General features: G+C 35.8%; 2 protein-coding genes and 2 pseudogenes across 4 annotated transcripts; all 4 read right to left on the reverse strand.

Moving 5' to 3' along the window:
- Positions 1 to 2,174: 2,174 nt before the first annotated feature.
- On the reverse strand, positions 2,175 to 2,757 carry LOC149513042 (WPP domain-containing protein 2 pseudogene; annotated as a pseudogene). Its single transcript, XR_016330734.1, has one exon. The product of XR_016330734.1 is annotated as a WPP domain-containing protein 2 pseudogene (transcript).
- Positions 2,758 to 8,824: 6,067 nt separating this feature from the next.
- On the reverse strand, positions 8,825 to 11,160 carry LOC111315452 (cytochrome P450 81Q32-like). 2 transcript variants are annotated; one of them, XM_089749665.1, is made up of 2 exons: positions 10,132 to 11,160; positions 8,825 to 9,626 (listed from the first exon to the last, which is right to left on the reverse strand). In XM_089749665.1, the coding sequence occupies exons 1-2, from the start codon at positions 11,068 to 11,070 to the stop codon at positions 9,003 to 9,005; spliced, it is 1,563 nt and encodes a 520-aa protein (XP_089605791.1). In that variant the 5' UTR covers positions 11,071 to 11,160; the 3' UTR covers positions 8,825 to 9,002. The 2 variants fall into 2 exon arrangements, with proteins under 2 accessions (XP_089605791.1, XP_089605792.1); XM_089749666.1 differs by having other exon boundaries at positions 8,825 to 9,617; positions 10,132 to 11,153.
- Positions 11,161 to 11,754: 594 nt separating this feature from the next.
- On the reverse strand, positions 11,755 to 14,390 carry LOC111314872 (cytochrome P450 81Q32-like). The gene is made up of 2 exons (XM_022916487.2): positions 13,449 to 14,390; positions 11,755 to 12,970 (listed from the first exon to the last, which is right to left on the reverse strand). Exons 1-2 carry the CDS (start codon positions 14,388 to 14,390, stop codon positions 12,353 to 12,355), a joined length of 1,560 nt encoding a protein of 519 aa, XP_022772222.2. The 3' UTR covers positions 11,755 to 12,352.
- Positions 14,391 to 15,313: 923 nt separating this feature from the next.
- On the reverse strand, positions 15,314 to 15,685 carry LOC111314874 (cytochrome P450 81D1 pseudogene; annotated as a pseudogene).
- Positions 15,686 to 15,800: the final 115 nt, after the last annotated feature.

The following is a 15,800-nucleotide window of genomic DNA, read 5'->3' on the forward strand; positions in this document are numbered from 1 at the left end:
TCAATCTTCAATTATAAACAAGTAGATATGAAAAAGTATTGGGGAAGAGAATTTTGGAAGTGAAAATATCATTATAGTCGGGATTTACAAAGCTAACATGGCAAAAATTTGGAAATTAACTTTTCTCCAAACTCAGGAGAGCTTTTTCATAGTGAATATGTATATACACACAGGCAAAATCACACAAACACCAACCTTAGTATGAGCAGCACGAGATATAATGCAGATTAAAGTGCAATGCAGTACATTAAGCCACCAACATCTCAAAGTATGATTTAACAAAAAGAATCCATAAGCAAGCATATGTTGTAAGGAACTGAAAATATAGCGGATACATATATATAATGTGTATTGCAGTAAAAAAGAAATAAACCTACCCTGATATAATCAACTTAAAAAGGTATTCCCTCTTATGTTCAACAAGTAGCTAAGCATCAATTGGTAGAAAAAAACAGACAAGCAGAAAGCTGTGCCACTTCACAAGGATATTGCAGGTTATACAGAAGAGGTGCGCTTGACGAGATTCTCTATGATATTATAGGTTCTTGGATATGAATTTATGGTAAAACACATAGTGAAGATGTATAGCCAGATAAGCATTGACAACATATCGTCAAGTTTCTTTTCTACATTGTTGAAACCGGTAGCTAGATTAAACACAGTGATCTAGGAATTGGTAACTTGCCCAAACGGTTCTTGGTTAAATGGGATTACTTCATTATGTTCTTTCTTTCTCAGATAACTTTTATATATGCAAGAAAAGAACTCAAAGAATAACAGCATGTAACACAGACTTTGCAAACGGAAGCTCACAGATATCTTAATTGGCTAAAACTTGGATGTTCTGGGATAAAATGTCAAGCAATCACCAGATGGGAGAGAAGCATGATATAAACAAGATTTAAAGGTAGATTATTTTCATTTACCTAGGAAAATGAACAATTTGGATGATATATATTCACCGAAAGTATAGAAATCAAAGGAGAATTTGGGGTCTTACAGTATTAACAAAGTAAAAGAATTATAATATTCCTCCAATCAAGATGTTAGCTGCAGGTATTGGATCAAGAATACCAGCAGATATTTGACTCCATTGCGATGCAACAATAGTAATATTACATTGATAAGATCTATGATATGTCCAATTCATTATATGTGACAAAACAGAATATACATAAAAGGAAGTTTCGTGCAACACTAGGTGAAGCTTTTAAAGGAAATGAATTTAAAAAAGTAACTAGATGCAAAGGATGCAATTTAATATGCAACCAGTAGAAAAAAATATATGTTGCACTCAGCATATGGGTGTAGCAAGCAAAGAGGTTCATCATTCGGAAAAAAGACAGTGATGTTAAAATCACTCAAGGAAACATACTGTACACATAATTACAGAATTTTGGAACATAAAAATAGCTTGTGAACTAAAAACACAGAAAATTTGTTGAAGCATTATGCCTATTTTGGCTCTAGCACAAGAACACAGGTGAAATGAGCGTGCGTGTACTTCAATTCATATCAATTGTAAGTTTATATTACCAAGAGACTACACAAAGATAAGGTCATAAGAATACATTTTCAATGCAGATCTATTCATACTTGTTCCATAGCACTTAAAGTATCCCTTGCATGCGAGAGTTTAATTAACAGTAGAAATCTCATAGAACTTCCGCATCCTGATTGCTCTAATAGACCTAAGAATCTTTCCTAACACAAATTAAATTTCCAAATCAACAATTATTTTAAAAAGAATTACAATAAAAGCGAGTTGAAGAAATATTCAGATCATATATCGGATCCATATAAAATACAGAAACCTCTAGTGCTTAGAGCTCTTTCTACGTATAAACTCTTATAAGACTCTCAACTTGATTGCTCTGGAATCATCGTTCTGACTTCAAGATATGCAAATTCTAAACAGCATTACCTAATTCCTGTGAAATTAATGACTACATTTGTTGAAACAGATTACCATAAAACACACAGTGAATAAAGGTACAAAATGCTGATGACTTGCCGTAAAATAAATCATCAATGAACAAAATTTCTAGCGCCCTTTATTCTGCATTTTGCACTGTATCAATGAATAGAGCAACAAAAACCTTTCAACTCATAAAGCACATTTCCACCAAGATTACAGAAACCCCCCCCCCACCCCCCAAAAAAAACTGAAGATATTAATAAATATTATTACAGATATTATTATGATGATATATAAGCAATTAAGCATCCCAAAATATCCATAGTCAGTACAAACAGACCTATGAAAAGGTCCTAGCAATATCAAGTTGAACCAAAAAAAAATCCTCAAACTCAAGCCTCGGCCTTTACGGACGAGGATGAAATCTCCTCACCATCCGCAGCTCCCGCGTTATTAGAGTCTACCTCCGGTGAACCTGACGGAGCATCGGCGGTGGCGGCCGCAGCAGCTCGAGCTTTGACGGCATCGAGCATATGCTTGCTGATCTCCTTGGAAAACAGCTGATGGAGCTCGATTCCATCGTCGTCGGCGGAGAACGATGCCCCGGCGACCGAGAAAACCTCCTCTTCGATCGACTTGGCCGCGGTGGAGGAGTGGTCCTCGGGCATCGTTCCGTATCGTTTGGAAAGGACGGATTGGGAAGACAGCGTCTCGACTACACGGAAGGGATGGTATCGGGGCGGGGCGGGGCGGGTCGGTTTTGCACTTTCCCCGCCTCCGACCCGATGCTTTAATGCTTCTACCCCGATACCCAACCTGCCCATGTTCGAAGGTTGTAACTAAAAAATCCGATTTTCGACCCACTTAAATATTATTTATCCGAATTTTATCTGATCCGACCCTAATTTAATCTATTATTTATTTAAAATTATTGCAAATGTAATAAATCATAATCTAAATATATTACAAACATAAACAAATTTAACATAATCACTCACAAATTCAAACTTAGTACATACAACTTTTTTTATTTAATAAAAATCTTATAAATTCTTACCATAAATAATAGAATTATAAAATACATAAAACATAGTAAATCAAAACTAACAAATTCTCACAATAAATGATGGAATTATGAAATATATAAAACTTAGTAAACTAAAATTTAAATATCAAACAAACATAAATTAATAACTAAAATTTAAATATAGTACATAATACAAGATAAACATTAAAAGCTTAAACTACCACAATAAAAAGTTAAATTGTTTGAACATTCTTTCATCCAATATGGTGAAAATCTTCCAAAACCACAACAAATCATTTCATCATCACTAAGCTTCATATCATCATTCTCCTCTAATCACACTAGTCTTATAAAATAAAATAATAAGATGAATAAATAAATATCATAAAATAATATATTTAAAAATAATAATATAAAAAATGAATTAGTTAAAAAAATAATATTATTTACCAAATTAGTTATCTTTTTCTCAATCTCACTATCATCAACATCCTCGTAAAAAAATTTTTCTTCTAATGAAATTGACCCTACAAATGAAATAATAAAACATTAACAAATAATATATAACAACAAAATATAATAACTAACAATATGCTAAAATAAAAAATAAAATTACATAATATGAATTATTGTACCTTCTTCTTTAACCCATAACCAACTTTGACAACATGTTAAAGCTTCTATAGTTGATGGATGAAGTCTATTACGTTGTGCACTCACCAACCTCTTTCCAGTACTAAAAGTAGACTCTGAAGCAACAGTAGAAACTGGTATGGCATATATATCTCTAACAATTTGTAAGGTCGAAAATTAAGGCCTAGTTAGTTTCCACCAATTCAATATATCAAAATCTCCTTTTCTTGGTATGACTTCTTCATCCAAGTAACGATCTAACTCTGATTTTACTTTTGATTTTTTCTTTTTTTTCCTTGAAACAAAATCATCATAATCTCTCAAATTTCTCAATTCAGTAACACCAACACCATCTAAGAATGAAAAACTTGAACTAGAAGGTCCTTCTTCCTTTTTTAAAGCCAAATTTTCCTCATACTCCTTAAGCAAATCCCGACATATTTGCACAATCCTTTCAATTTCAAATTCAGCATTTTCTCCATAAATCTTTTCAAAGTAATACTCCAACAACTCTGTTTTGTACCTTGGATCTAAAATTGTAGCAACACCCATTATACCATGCACATCATTCCAATATTTTTCAAATTTGCCTAACATGCTCACAACCATACATGAAATAATTTTTTTGGTATGCATAATCCATTCATTCAATGCCAATATGATTTTGCAAATATTAGGAAAATAAAGATTTGCAATAGCATATTTTGTGCCAGAAAACCCTTCAGTGATATCATAAAACAATTTCAACTTCTCACAAATCTTTGTTGCAATGATCCAATCATTTTCAGTTGGTAAATGTTTGTACAAAGGATCACCATGTAATTGCACACAACGAGAAAAAATATCTTTATAAAACAAAGCTGTTCGAAGCATCAAATAAGTAGAGTTTCATCGTGTTTTGACATCAACACACAACTTTTTTAAAGTTGAAATGCGCAATTAACGCGCTACCTCTTCAAAATTTTCCCACCTCTTTGGTGTAGCACCCCAAAAAAGGACACTATCACGAATTCTTTCAATTTCATCTCCAATCACACTCAATCCATCTTTCACAATCAAATGCAAGATGTGTGCACAACAACGCATATGAAAAAAAACCCCATTAAGCAAAAATACATCACAACCAATTCTATCAATTAACAACTCAATAACACCATCATTCACATTACAATTATCTACTGTAATAGATAAAAGTTTTCTATCAATATTCCAATCTAGGAAACATTTCATCAAACTTGAAGTAATGACCTCTTTTGTATGTGGAGTTGGCACATATTCAAACCTAATTAAACAATCAATTATTTACACTAATTTATAATTAATTCAATAATAATAATTACTTAATAAAAAATAAACATTATCAAAATAAGATAATTTAATAAAATATACCTGATGATGCGTTTTTGTAAGTTCCATTGATTATCGATGTAATGAGCAGTGACAGCCATGTATCCTCTTTTTTGGTGATCAGTAGTCCACATATCAGTTGTGATAGCAATTCTCCCTTCATTAGCTTTCAACTTGGATATTATTTTTGCCTTTTCCTCTTTGAAAATCTTTAAAATATCACTCTTTATAGTATTTCGAGAAAGCATAGCAAACAAAAATTGGAGACTGTAAGAATACTTTCTGAATTGCACATGATCAACCATTGATAAAGGATATTCGTGCATGATTATCATGTTGGCAAGCTCTCTCCTTGTGACATTTTGATCAAAGGAAAAGTTTTTTAGTGTTACTTTTCCATCTGCCTTCCTTTGATTTGCTACCAGCACTTGTTGACAAATATCCATTTGAAATCGCTTGCTGCACCTGTCTGAATGCTCACGTAAATGACTTGTCCCATTCTTTGAAGCACCACCAAGTTTTTTCTTACAATAATTGCATATTGCCTTCCATTCATTATTGATTTTCTCTTTTTTAAAATGTTTCCATACTTCTGATTTTAGCTTACTTGAGTTATACCCACTATCATCAATTTCAGCACCATGATTCGTCACACTTAATGATTGAGTTGTATTTTCATCAGATGTTGGAATTGGAGTTTGCTGAATTGGTGATTGATGTGAAGTAGAAGTAGGAGGTGTTGGGGAACACGAATTATCTCTCAAATTGGACATTTTACCTTCATTCAAAAATAACAGACATGATTAATTTCCAAACACCACTAAAGTTTATGCTAATGACAATAAACTAAGATTATAACTTGAAGGGCAAAGCAAGCTATTAAAAAAGACTAGACTAATTATCTCAAACAGAACCATTTTGTTATGATTCCCCCTCTAAAAAAATTCTAAGGTAACACACTGAGAACTTCAGTATTGCTGATATGCATGGATCAGAACCAAACAATGGCATATTCAACTATAGACATATAATCTAACAAGAATCCTCACCTATTATATAAACAAGAACGAAATTTCTCAGTGAATTTCATACAAGCAAGATAGTAACTCATCAACTTAAATTTCTTGTAGATCAGAATGTTATCATCATTATGTTTGTTATTGCCTTCGAATAAGGCAACAAGAGATGAAGGAACAATAAGGAGACATAACAAACATGCCTGAAAATAACATCTAGTAAAATCATCTATGGCCTGTTTCCTACCTAAATCTAACTTTGGAAGTAAGAAAAATCACAAACATACTCTTCTGAAGCCCGTGCTAACAACTGCACACCTAGTGCCCTACTCCATAAAGTTAAAACCATACTTTAAACCATCATCCATCTCTGATAACTATTTCTTAGCTCCAGTGAAATCCAAACTTCAATTCAAGGTTAGTAGGTTAAAAAATTTCAATCTAAATTAAAATGACTTGTGTCATGGCTTTTGAAATAACAATACCTCAACAATAATTTTGCCGCACAATTACAACTCCAAACTAAAATCTAAAATGTAAAAAATGTTCTTTCATCATCACTTATCAGCAATGTTTTAAGAGTAATAAATTTATGTCAAGCTAAAAAAAAAAGAATAATTGACCTATTAGTTCAATTGATTATAGCATCATGAAGGTTGTAGGTACAAGACCTGCATACTGAATATCAATACAAATTTTTAACACAGAAACTTCTTCACTAAACCAAAAAAATTCTAAATAAATAAATATGTAGTGATTCAATTCAAATGTTAGACAACATCATTTTAGAACCAGCAGTGTGCCTTGATCCAATTAATTAAACAACAGCAAGATTGTAATTATTGCTTATATATCCACCCTCTTTGTCATAAACAGATAGCTTCAGAAGTTTATTAGTAATGATATTTTGTAAAACTACATACAGTGATCACCTATTCTAGTGCAGATGAAAATCAATTTTGTTTTCTTCTTTTCATTAAATGGTCAAAGAAAAGGATCTATTTTACAAAAAGGTGTATGTGAACTTAATTCAAGTTCAAATCATCAAAGAGACCACCAAAATGGCTCTATTCAGCTTTATTTAAAGTTTTCATATCTATAATGCAAGATGAAATATTCAGACATCTCCAAGTATCGAGTAAATTGAAATCTTGAGTTTGAAAAGATCATAACATAGAAGAACAACATTTCATAGATAGATTACTCCATTATAGGTGACTCTACAAGAAAAATTAGACACATTCCTTGTATTAAGTCAAGCATGGCAAGTTCATTTTCAGAACTATCAAATACAAATTCAAAGTTAAGAGTAGTAAAATGCTTGTACATAAGGTGACTACCCTGCAGGCAGAGTTAAAAAACAATTAAATAGAGTTCTACAACAAGTAGAGGTAAAAGAAAAATGTGGAAGTTATTAACAAGGTTCAAACAACAAGTTTAAATCAAGAGGAGAAAGTTACAAAAATTAATAGGTTTCTAACCTTAAATGAAAAGGAAATAAAAATTTAAATTAGGAATCAAGAAAAATAGAAAATAAAAGAAATTATCGGACCAAAAATTGCTTCTGTCTCTATGAAATTGCTTTCGTTCTTAACTCCACTGCATAAGACTATCAAAAGATCAAACTCAAAAATGAAATCACAAATCACAACTCTACCGAAGTTAATTAGTAATGACATTTGGACCGTCAATTCCAAATCACAATCAAAATGAAGAAAGAGATTGATTTTAGTGAATACATGTTTCGAAATGATGTTGACAGAGAAGATGACAACGAATGAACTGACAGATAAAAAACAAGAAATGCAAAGGCTTAACAGAGAGCATGAAATCCATTTAAAAAAACTGGGAGTGGGCAGCACCTGTGTGAAGCAACCTGGCAGATAGAAGCAGAAATGCAAAACAGAACGAATGAGGGAGATAAGAGAGAGCGGCCAAAAGAAATTAAAATTTAGAAACCTTAAAAAAAATTATATATATATTAAGGGTATTTTGGTAAATATTTTAGGTCGGGTAGGGTCGGATTTCATACAAACCCGACCTCGACCCGAATCCGACATTTAAAAAAAAACAAAACCGATCCAACCTGACCTGACTCGAAACCCGATTTTTTAAAAAAATCTAACCCTAAAATAGTCAGGTCGGGTCAGAACCCGACGGTTTCAGGTTGATTTGCTGACCCTATACACGGTTAATGACGGCGTCACGGGTTGGTTGGGTGGGAGGCCAAACTCGGAGGGTGAAGTTGTTGAGCTTGACGGTGGTGTCATCCACTCTGTCTTGGGCCTGGGTCTGGTGGGTAGTGGTAGATTCACCATCTGCCGTTTGTTTTGCTTTAGGACTCTGTGCGGTGACTGGAGAGTGGGATTTTCAGTTTGGGAGGCGAAGTGTTTTTTCAAAGAAGATTAAAAAAATGAAAACAATAACAGCATCAAAATGAGATGGCCCAACCGACTAAGTCTACTTTTGCCCATTTATTTGTGGGTTTTATTGACAATCCAACATTTCCATTCATCAAAATAAGATGCGAGAAAGCAAGAGTCAAACTGTCAAACTGTCAAACTGTGATTGCTCCAAAACCAAAAACAACTTTCAAACTATTTACGAACAGGGACTCTATCTTATTACACGGAATGCCTTCCTGTTGCTAGGGCATACGTAACAAACTTAAACTCATGCCTACGACAGTTGCTACTGCCTGATGAATCTCTTTGAAAATTCTACAAGAATGTCGGTTTGAAGATCCTCCTGTGTTTCTTGCCTTTAAGTTTTCATGATGCTTATGATTTTGTATCGCTGACGAGTTTAAATGAAAATTTATCAATTATATTTAGAAATTTTCATCTATTTAATACATTACAGAAATTCTAAGAAAGCCATATTCATCTTTACTTTTAATACATAGAAGGATCATAAATTCGCAGAGCACTTGGGTTGCAGTACATATTTACCTACCTTAGTACTTTATTTTCTAACATGGGCTTCTATCCTGCTGTGCTTGCGTATATGTGTGCGCTCATATTTCATAATACTAGTGTCTGCTTTCGCTAAATACTTCTGGTCACAGGGTGGACAGGAGGTTGATCATGCCTGGGCGGGGATTGCACAAAGCCACCAAGGGCTCGGCTTTAGGCATGCTGAGCCCTGTACCTTCCCTCATATCAATCTCCTCCTGGCCAAACCTGTTCCACTCAAAGGACTGAATCAGGGCACCAAGCACCAGTCCCACCACTTTCCTGCCTAGAACAGCTCCAGGGCAAGCTCGCCTTCCGATACCAAACGGCAGTAGTTTATACCCTTCACTTTCCCCACCTCCAAATCTCTCTGGCATAAATCTTGTTGAGTCCACCCAGAGCTTGGGGTCCCTCTGGATAGTCCATGCATTGACCAATAACATTGTCCCACGTGGCACACTATAGCCACCAACAATGCAATCTTCTGATGAATAATGAGGTAAGAGCAACGGGGCAGGTGGAAATAACCTCAACGTCTCAGAAATTATAGATTGTAGATAATTCAACTTTGGCAGATGTGTTTCATCCAGGAGCTTGTCTTGTCCGACTTCAGCACCTATTTCAGTCCAAGCTTTATTCATTGCTTCTGGATGGTTAAGAAGAAGTGACATGGCCCATTCTATTGTAGTGGATGAAGTTTCAGTTCCAGCAATAAGCATTGCCTGCAACATCTTTCAGAGAGCTAGAAATCTTGAAATTTGAGGCGAAAACATATAAATACACCCTTAGGTTTAAATATTTAGTACAGTTAACTCCCGGACTTTGGAAAGTGACTTTTGGAGCTATAATGGAAGTAATTAGTGGGAAAAAAAAAGAATAAAATACTTGCACTACGTAATTTTTTCTAAAGTAGAAATATCTCCGTTGCCTACTGTCCCTAGAGTTTAAAATTGGCATGCTACGGCAAGTGGGGTCAAATGGAGAAAAACTTGTGGCCGAGGATAATCACCAATTTAAAAGTAGAATTACCAACTTGGAGAAAATTATACTAGGCAGCAAATTAAAGGAAAGATTCTTTGTTTTTTTTTTATGATCTTAATTGGATGATAGTTGTTTTAAAGCATTTATCAATGTCAATTCAATGATGCATAAGTAGGCTGACTTTGGAAGCACATGTTTAACTGTAAGATAAAATGGTAAAATATAGATTTCCCGAGAAAGATGCATAGATCTTACCAGAATAACTCCTTTTATGGTTTCATCCGTATAGAATTCCGGTTCTGCTTGTTGCAGGGATAACATGACATCGATTAAAGTTGCTTTTCTTCCTTTGTTGCTTGCATTTGATGCACCTAGAGACTGATCGGTTGAATCGTCCCTCATTCTTCTATGCTTTTCAAGAAGGGATTGTAAGAATTTGTCCACTTTCTTCATAATTTCTTTCATCCTTCTCTCCACACCTTGAAAATCAATTAATCGCAGCATAGGCAAGAAGTCATTCAAATTTGTGCATCCATGGATCTCCTCAAACTCTCTAATGATGTCTCGAAACTCCTTTGCTTCTTTGTCCACTACATCTTTCCCATAATACCGCTTTCCAGCAATCATCCTTAGCATAATATTGAAAACAAGCTCGATAAGCTTTGATGTAACTTCCACCTTTGCTGATTTTCTGCTTGAAGCCAGGAATAGATCCTTCAGCAATAACTGAACTTCGTCTTGCCGAATGCTCGCCAACATGGCGAGTCGGCTTGTGGAGAAGAGCTCCAAAGTAGTGAGACGCCTAAGGTTACGCCAATACTCACCATAGGGAGCTAATCCCACAGTACTATTGTTGTAATTGAGGTGCTTGCCAGCAAGCATCGGAGGGCGGTTTGCAAAAACGATATCATTTTTTGTTAAGCACTCTTCCGCTGCTGATGCTGAGGAGACTATAAGGACTTTTCGAGTTCCGAATTCAAGGTACAGAATGAGACCATATTTCTCTGAAAGTTCATGAAGAGTTCGATGAACTGGTTCCTTTAGAAGATGGAGATGACCAATGACTGGCAAAGCAGGAGGGCTAGGAGGGAGTTTCCTAGGACTGTTGCGTTTTTGTATGATGGATTTGAGAACTAATGCAAAGAGGAAAATGGGGAAGCTGAGTGTGATGTAGAACAAACTAGCTATTTCCATTCTCTAATGCTGATGAATCCTGAGGGTTACTCCCTTGTTTTATAGTAGGGGAATAAGACTAGGCACAATTCTCTTTCAAGAGTTGAAATGCTCAAAATACCCCCAGCATACATATATATTGACGACAAGTGCAATTATTTGAGCGGAATTCTCTGTAATAACGTATTGCTTTTTGGTTCTTAATAAAAAATTCATTTTGGCGAAGTCAATTTGGCTTTTGTTGATGTTCTCCCTACTGAAAAACGGATAAATGCTGGATTATAATAAGTTCAAGGGCTGCTAAAGATGCCTTCTAATAATATTGCTGTTATACTTTTCTTTTGTTTTTGGAGAGTAGAAACAACAATCTCTGACACTGTTCTCGGCGACAGATAATTCCATCATGCAAAGTTAAAGTTAAAAAAAAAAAGGAGTTTCTCAGCTCTTTTCTTTATATTGTGGTTATTCATTTATAAATAGGTATGTTTTTCTTTTGGTTTGCTGTGAATAATTCCCTAGGAATATAAGAACAGTGTTGGAGAGTGGGATTTTGAGTTTGGGAGGGGAAGCTTTTTCAGGGAGATTAAAAGAACGAAAACATTAAGACGAGCTTTGAATATTTGAGGAGATTTGAATGTGGGCCGAGGGTGGGTTGAAACGAACTTTACTTAGATCTGCCCACGTCCAAATGCTTTTATTCGGTTGCAGAGTTTGGCCCATTTCTTTGTGGGTTTCTTTTGACAATTCAACATTTTCATTAATCATATCAAACAGTGATTGTTCCAAGACAAAAATCTACCGTCGAACTATGTATGAACAGGGAAGTCTTAACTTATTACATGAGTTCCTGTTCTATTAGTTACTAGGGTGTCCATAACAAACTCAAACTCAAGCCTGGGACGGTTGCCAGTTGTCTGATAAATCTCTTTGAAAATTCTACGAGAATGTACGTTTGCAGATCCTCCTGAGTTTCTTGCTTTTAAGTTATCTTGATACTTATGGATTCAAATTAGGCTTTTTGTCCTGAAATATGAGTTTGCATTGCTGATGAGTGTAAAAGAAATTTAATCAATTATACTTGGAATTTTGATCTGTTTCATGATAGAAAAACTCTAAGAAAGCCATACTCATCTTGACTTTTAGTACGTGCAGAGCACTTGGGTTGCATTTACCTTGGTACTTTATTTTCAAAAAGGGGCTTCTTTTGGAATTAAGCTTAACAAAGTCTACCCTGCTGTGCTCGCGTATATGCGTGCGCTCATATTTCATAAAACTAATGTCTGTTTTTGCTAACTATTCCAGGTCACAGTGTGGAGAGGAGGTTGATCATGTTTGGGCGGGGATTGCACAAAGTCACCAAGGGCTCAGCTTTAGGCATGGTGAGCCCTGTGCCTTCCCTCATATCAATCTTCTCCTGCCCAATCCTGTTCCACTCAAAGGACTGAATCAGGGCACCAAGCACCAGTCCCACCACTTTCCTGCCTAGAACAGCTCCAGGGCAAGCCCGCCTTCCGATACCAAATGGAAGTAGTTTATACCCTTCAGTACTTTCCCCACCTTCAAATCTCTCTGGCATAAATCTTGATGCGTCCACCCAGAGCTTGGGGTCCCTCTGGATGGTCCATGCATTGACCAATAACATTGTGCCACGCGGCACATTATTGCCACAAACAACGCAATCTTCCGATGATTCATGTGGTACGAGCAAGGGGCCAGGTGGAAATAACCTCAACGTCTCAGAAATTATAGATTGTAGATAATTCAATTTTGGCAGGTCTATTTCACCCAGGAACTTGTCTTGTCCGACTTCAGCACCTATTTCAGTCCAAGCTTTATTCATTGCTTCTGGATGGTTAAGAAGAAGTGACAAAGCCCATTCTATTGTAGTGGATGAAGTTTCAGTTCCAGCAATTAGCATTACCTGCAGCATGTTTCAGAGAGCTCGAAATTTAGAAATTTGAGGCAAAAACATAAATACACCCTTAGGTTTAAATATTTAGTACAGTTAAGTCCCGGACTTTGGAAAGTGACTTTTGGAGCTGTTATGGAAGCAAGTGGGAAAAAAAAGAGAGAAAATAAAATACTAGCACTACATATTTTTAAAGTGGCACGTGGAGTTAAATGAAAAAAAAAATTACTAAGGATAATCACTAACTTAAAAGTGGAATAACAAAACTTTTGCTTTGAAAATTATCACAAACAGATGTTATCACTCGGGGAAAATTATCTTAGGCAGCAAATCACTGGAAAGATTCCTTTTCTTTTGTCTTAATTGAATGACTATTTATTTTAAAGCACTAATGTCACTTCAATGATGCATAAGTCGGCTGACTTTGGAGGCGCATGTTAAAATGCAAGGGAAAACATAGAATTTCCCCCAAAAAAATGCATGATCTTACCAGAAAAACTCCTTTTATGGTTTCATCGGTATAGAATTCCGGTTCTGCTTGTTGCAGGGATAATATGACATCAACTAAAGTTGCTTTTCTTCCTTTGTTGCTTGCATCTGATGCACCCAAAGACTGATCGCTTGAATCTTCCCTCATTCTCCTATGCACTTCAAGAAGGGATTGTAAGAATTTGTCCACTTTCTTCATAATTCCTTTCATCCTTCTCTCCACACCTTGAAAATCAATTAATTGCAGCATAGGCAAGAAGTCATTCAAATTTGTGCTTCCATGGATCTCCAGAAACTCTCTGATGATGTCTCGAAACACCTTTGCTTCTTTGTCCACTACATCTTTCCCATAATACCGTTTTCCACCAATCGTCCTTAGTATAATATTGAAAACAAGCTCTATAAGCTTTGATGTAACTTCCACCTTAGCTGATTTTTTCCTCGAAGCCAGGAATAGATCCTTCAGCAATAATTGAACTTCCTCTTGCCGAATGCTGGCAAACATGTCTAGTCGGCTTGTGGAGAAGAGCTCCAAGGTAGTGAGACGCCTAAGGTTACGCCAATAATCACCATAGGGAGCAAATCCCATAGTAGTATTGTTGTAATTGAGGTGTTTGCCAGCAAGCATCTGGGGGCGGTTTGCAAATATGATATCATTTTTTGTTAAGCACTCTTCAGCTGCTGATGCTGAGGAGACTATAAGTACTTTTCGAGTTCCGAATTGAAGATACAGAATGGGACCATATTTCTCTGAAAGTTCGTGAAGGGTTCGATGAATTGGTTCCTTTAGAAGATGGAGATGACCGATGATTGGCAAAGCAGGCGGGCTAGGAGGGAAATTCCTCGGACTGTTCCGTATTTGTATGATGGATTTTAAAACTAATGCAAAGAGGAAAATGGGGAAGCTAAGTGTGATTATGTAGAACAAACTAGCTATTTCCATTCTCTAATGTTGATGAATCCCGAGGGGTTACTCCCTTGTTTTATAGTAAGGGAATAAGACTAGGCACAATTCTCTTTTAAAAGTAGAAATGCTGAAAATATCAAACTAATGGGCCAGCTTACATATATATTGATGACAAGATTACTTATTAGAGTGGAATTCTTCATTGATCATGACTAACGAAATTATCTTACTGAAGTTATATATATGAGTACAGAGTTTATAGTTGATTATAAATTGTTACAGGGGACATATTGCTTTTTGAGAAGAAAATCCATTTTGGCTGTCATTTTTTTCTTTTGTTGACGTTTTCCTACCAAAAAACGGATAAATGCTGGACTATAAGTTCATGGGCTGGCCAGGATGCCTTCTAATAATATTGCCGTTGTTCTTTCCTTTTCTTCTCTTTTTCCTTTGTTTTTGCAGAGTGGAAACAACAGTCTCTTTGATTGTTCTTGGCAACAGATAATTCCATCATGAAAATTTTAAGTAAAAAAAAGACGTTTCTCAACTCTTGTCTATATATACTATAGTTATTCATTGTAAATAAATCTGTTTTTCTTTTGGTTTGAAGTGAATAATTCCCTAGGAATATAGGAACAGTGCTGGAGTATACATTCAGATTATGAAACAAAAGCAAATTGTGACTTTGTAAACAGGTCAGAGTTGAGAAAGAATGTTCCCTAGAATTTCACGGGGTCGGAATATGATCTTTAAAGCGCCATCATCCTCTGCTTTGTGCAGGCTGACTGCAACACCATCAGCCTGGTGATCTCCAATTCTCCATTAGCCTTTTTCCATTCAAAGCATTGAATCAAGGTCCCCAATGTCAAAGCAATAAGCCTCATGGCCAACCCTTCTCCTGGGCATTGCCTTCTTCCTAAACCAAATGGAATGAACTTATACCCTCCCCCTTCCCCCTCCTACCCGCTGCCTTGAAATCTCTCAGGCTTGAACATATCAGGGTCCTCCCACAACTTGGGATCCGTATATAATGCCCAAGCTAGAACCAATAACGTTGTGCCTTGTGGAATGTTGTAACCTCCGACCGTGCATTCCTTTGATGACTCATGAGGGGGAATTATTGGCCCTGTCGAACCTAATCCGAGTGTTTCATTGATTATGCGATGAAGATATCGAAGCTTGCTAAGATCTGCATCTTGAAGTAGTTGGCTTTGTCCAATATTTTCATCAATCTTTTCCCTTGACATTTTGAAGACCTCAGGGTGCGATATCAAATGAGACATTGCAGATTCCATGGTGTAAGTTGATGTTACTGTTCCAGATGTAAGCATTACCTGAACACCAGAAGCTCAAGGTTAGAAGCACGAGGTTTTACCATTATTATTTTCCCCCACCGCTACAGTCATGCAGATTCAATAGGTATAGAAATCTATAAAACATATTAGT

The sequence above is a fragment of the Durio zibethinus genome, chromosome 20 (assembly GCF_047325235.1).
Source record: "Durio zibethinus cultivar Kanyao isolate XHJ-2024 chromosome 20, ASM4732523v1, whole genome shotgun sequence".
NCBI classification, from domain to species: domain Eukaryota; kingdom Viridiplantae; phylum Streptophyta; class Magnoliopsida; order Malvales; family Malvaceae; genus Durio; species Durio zibethinus.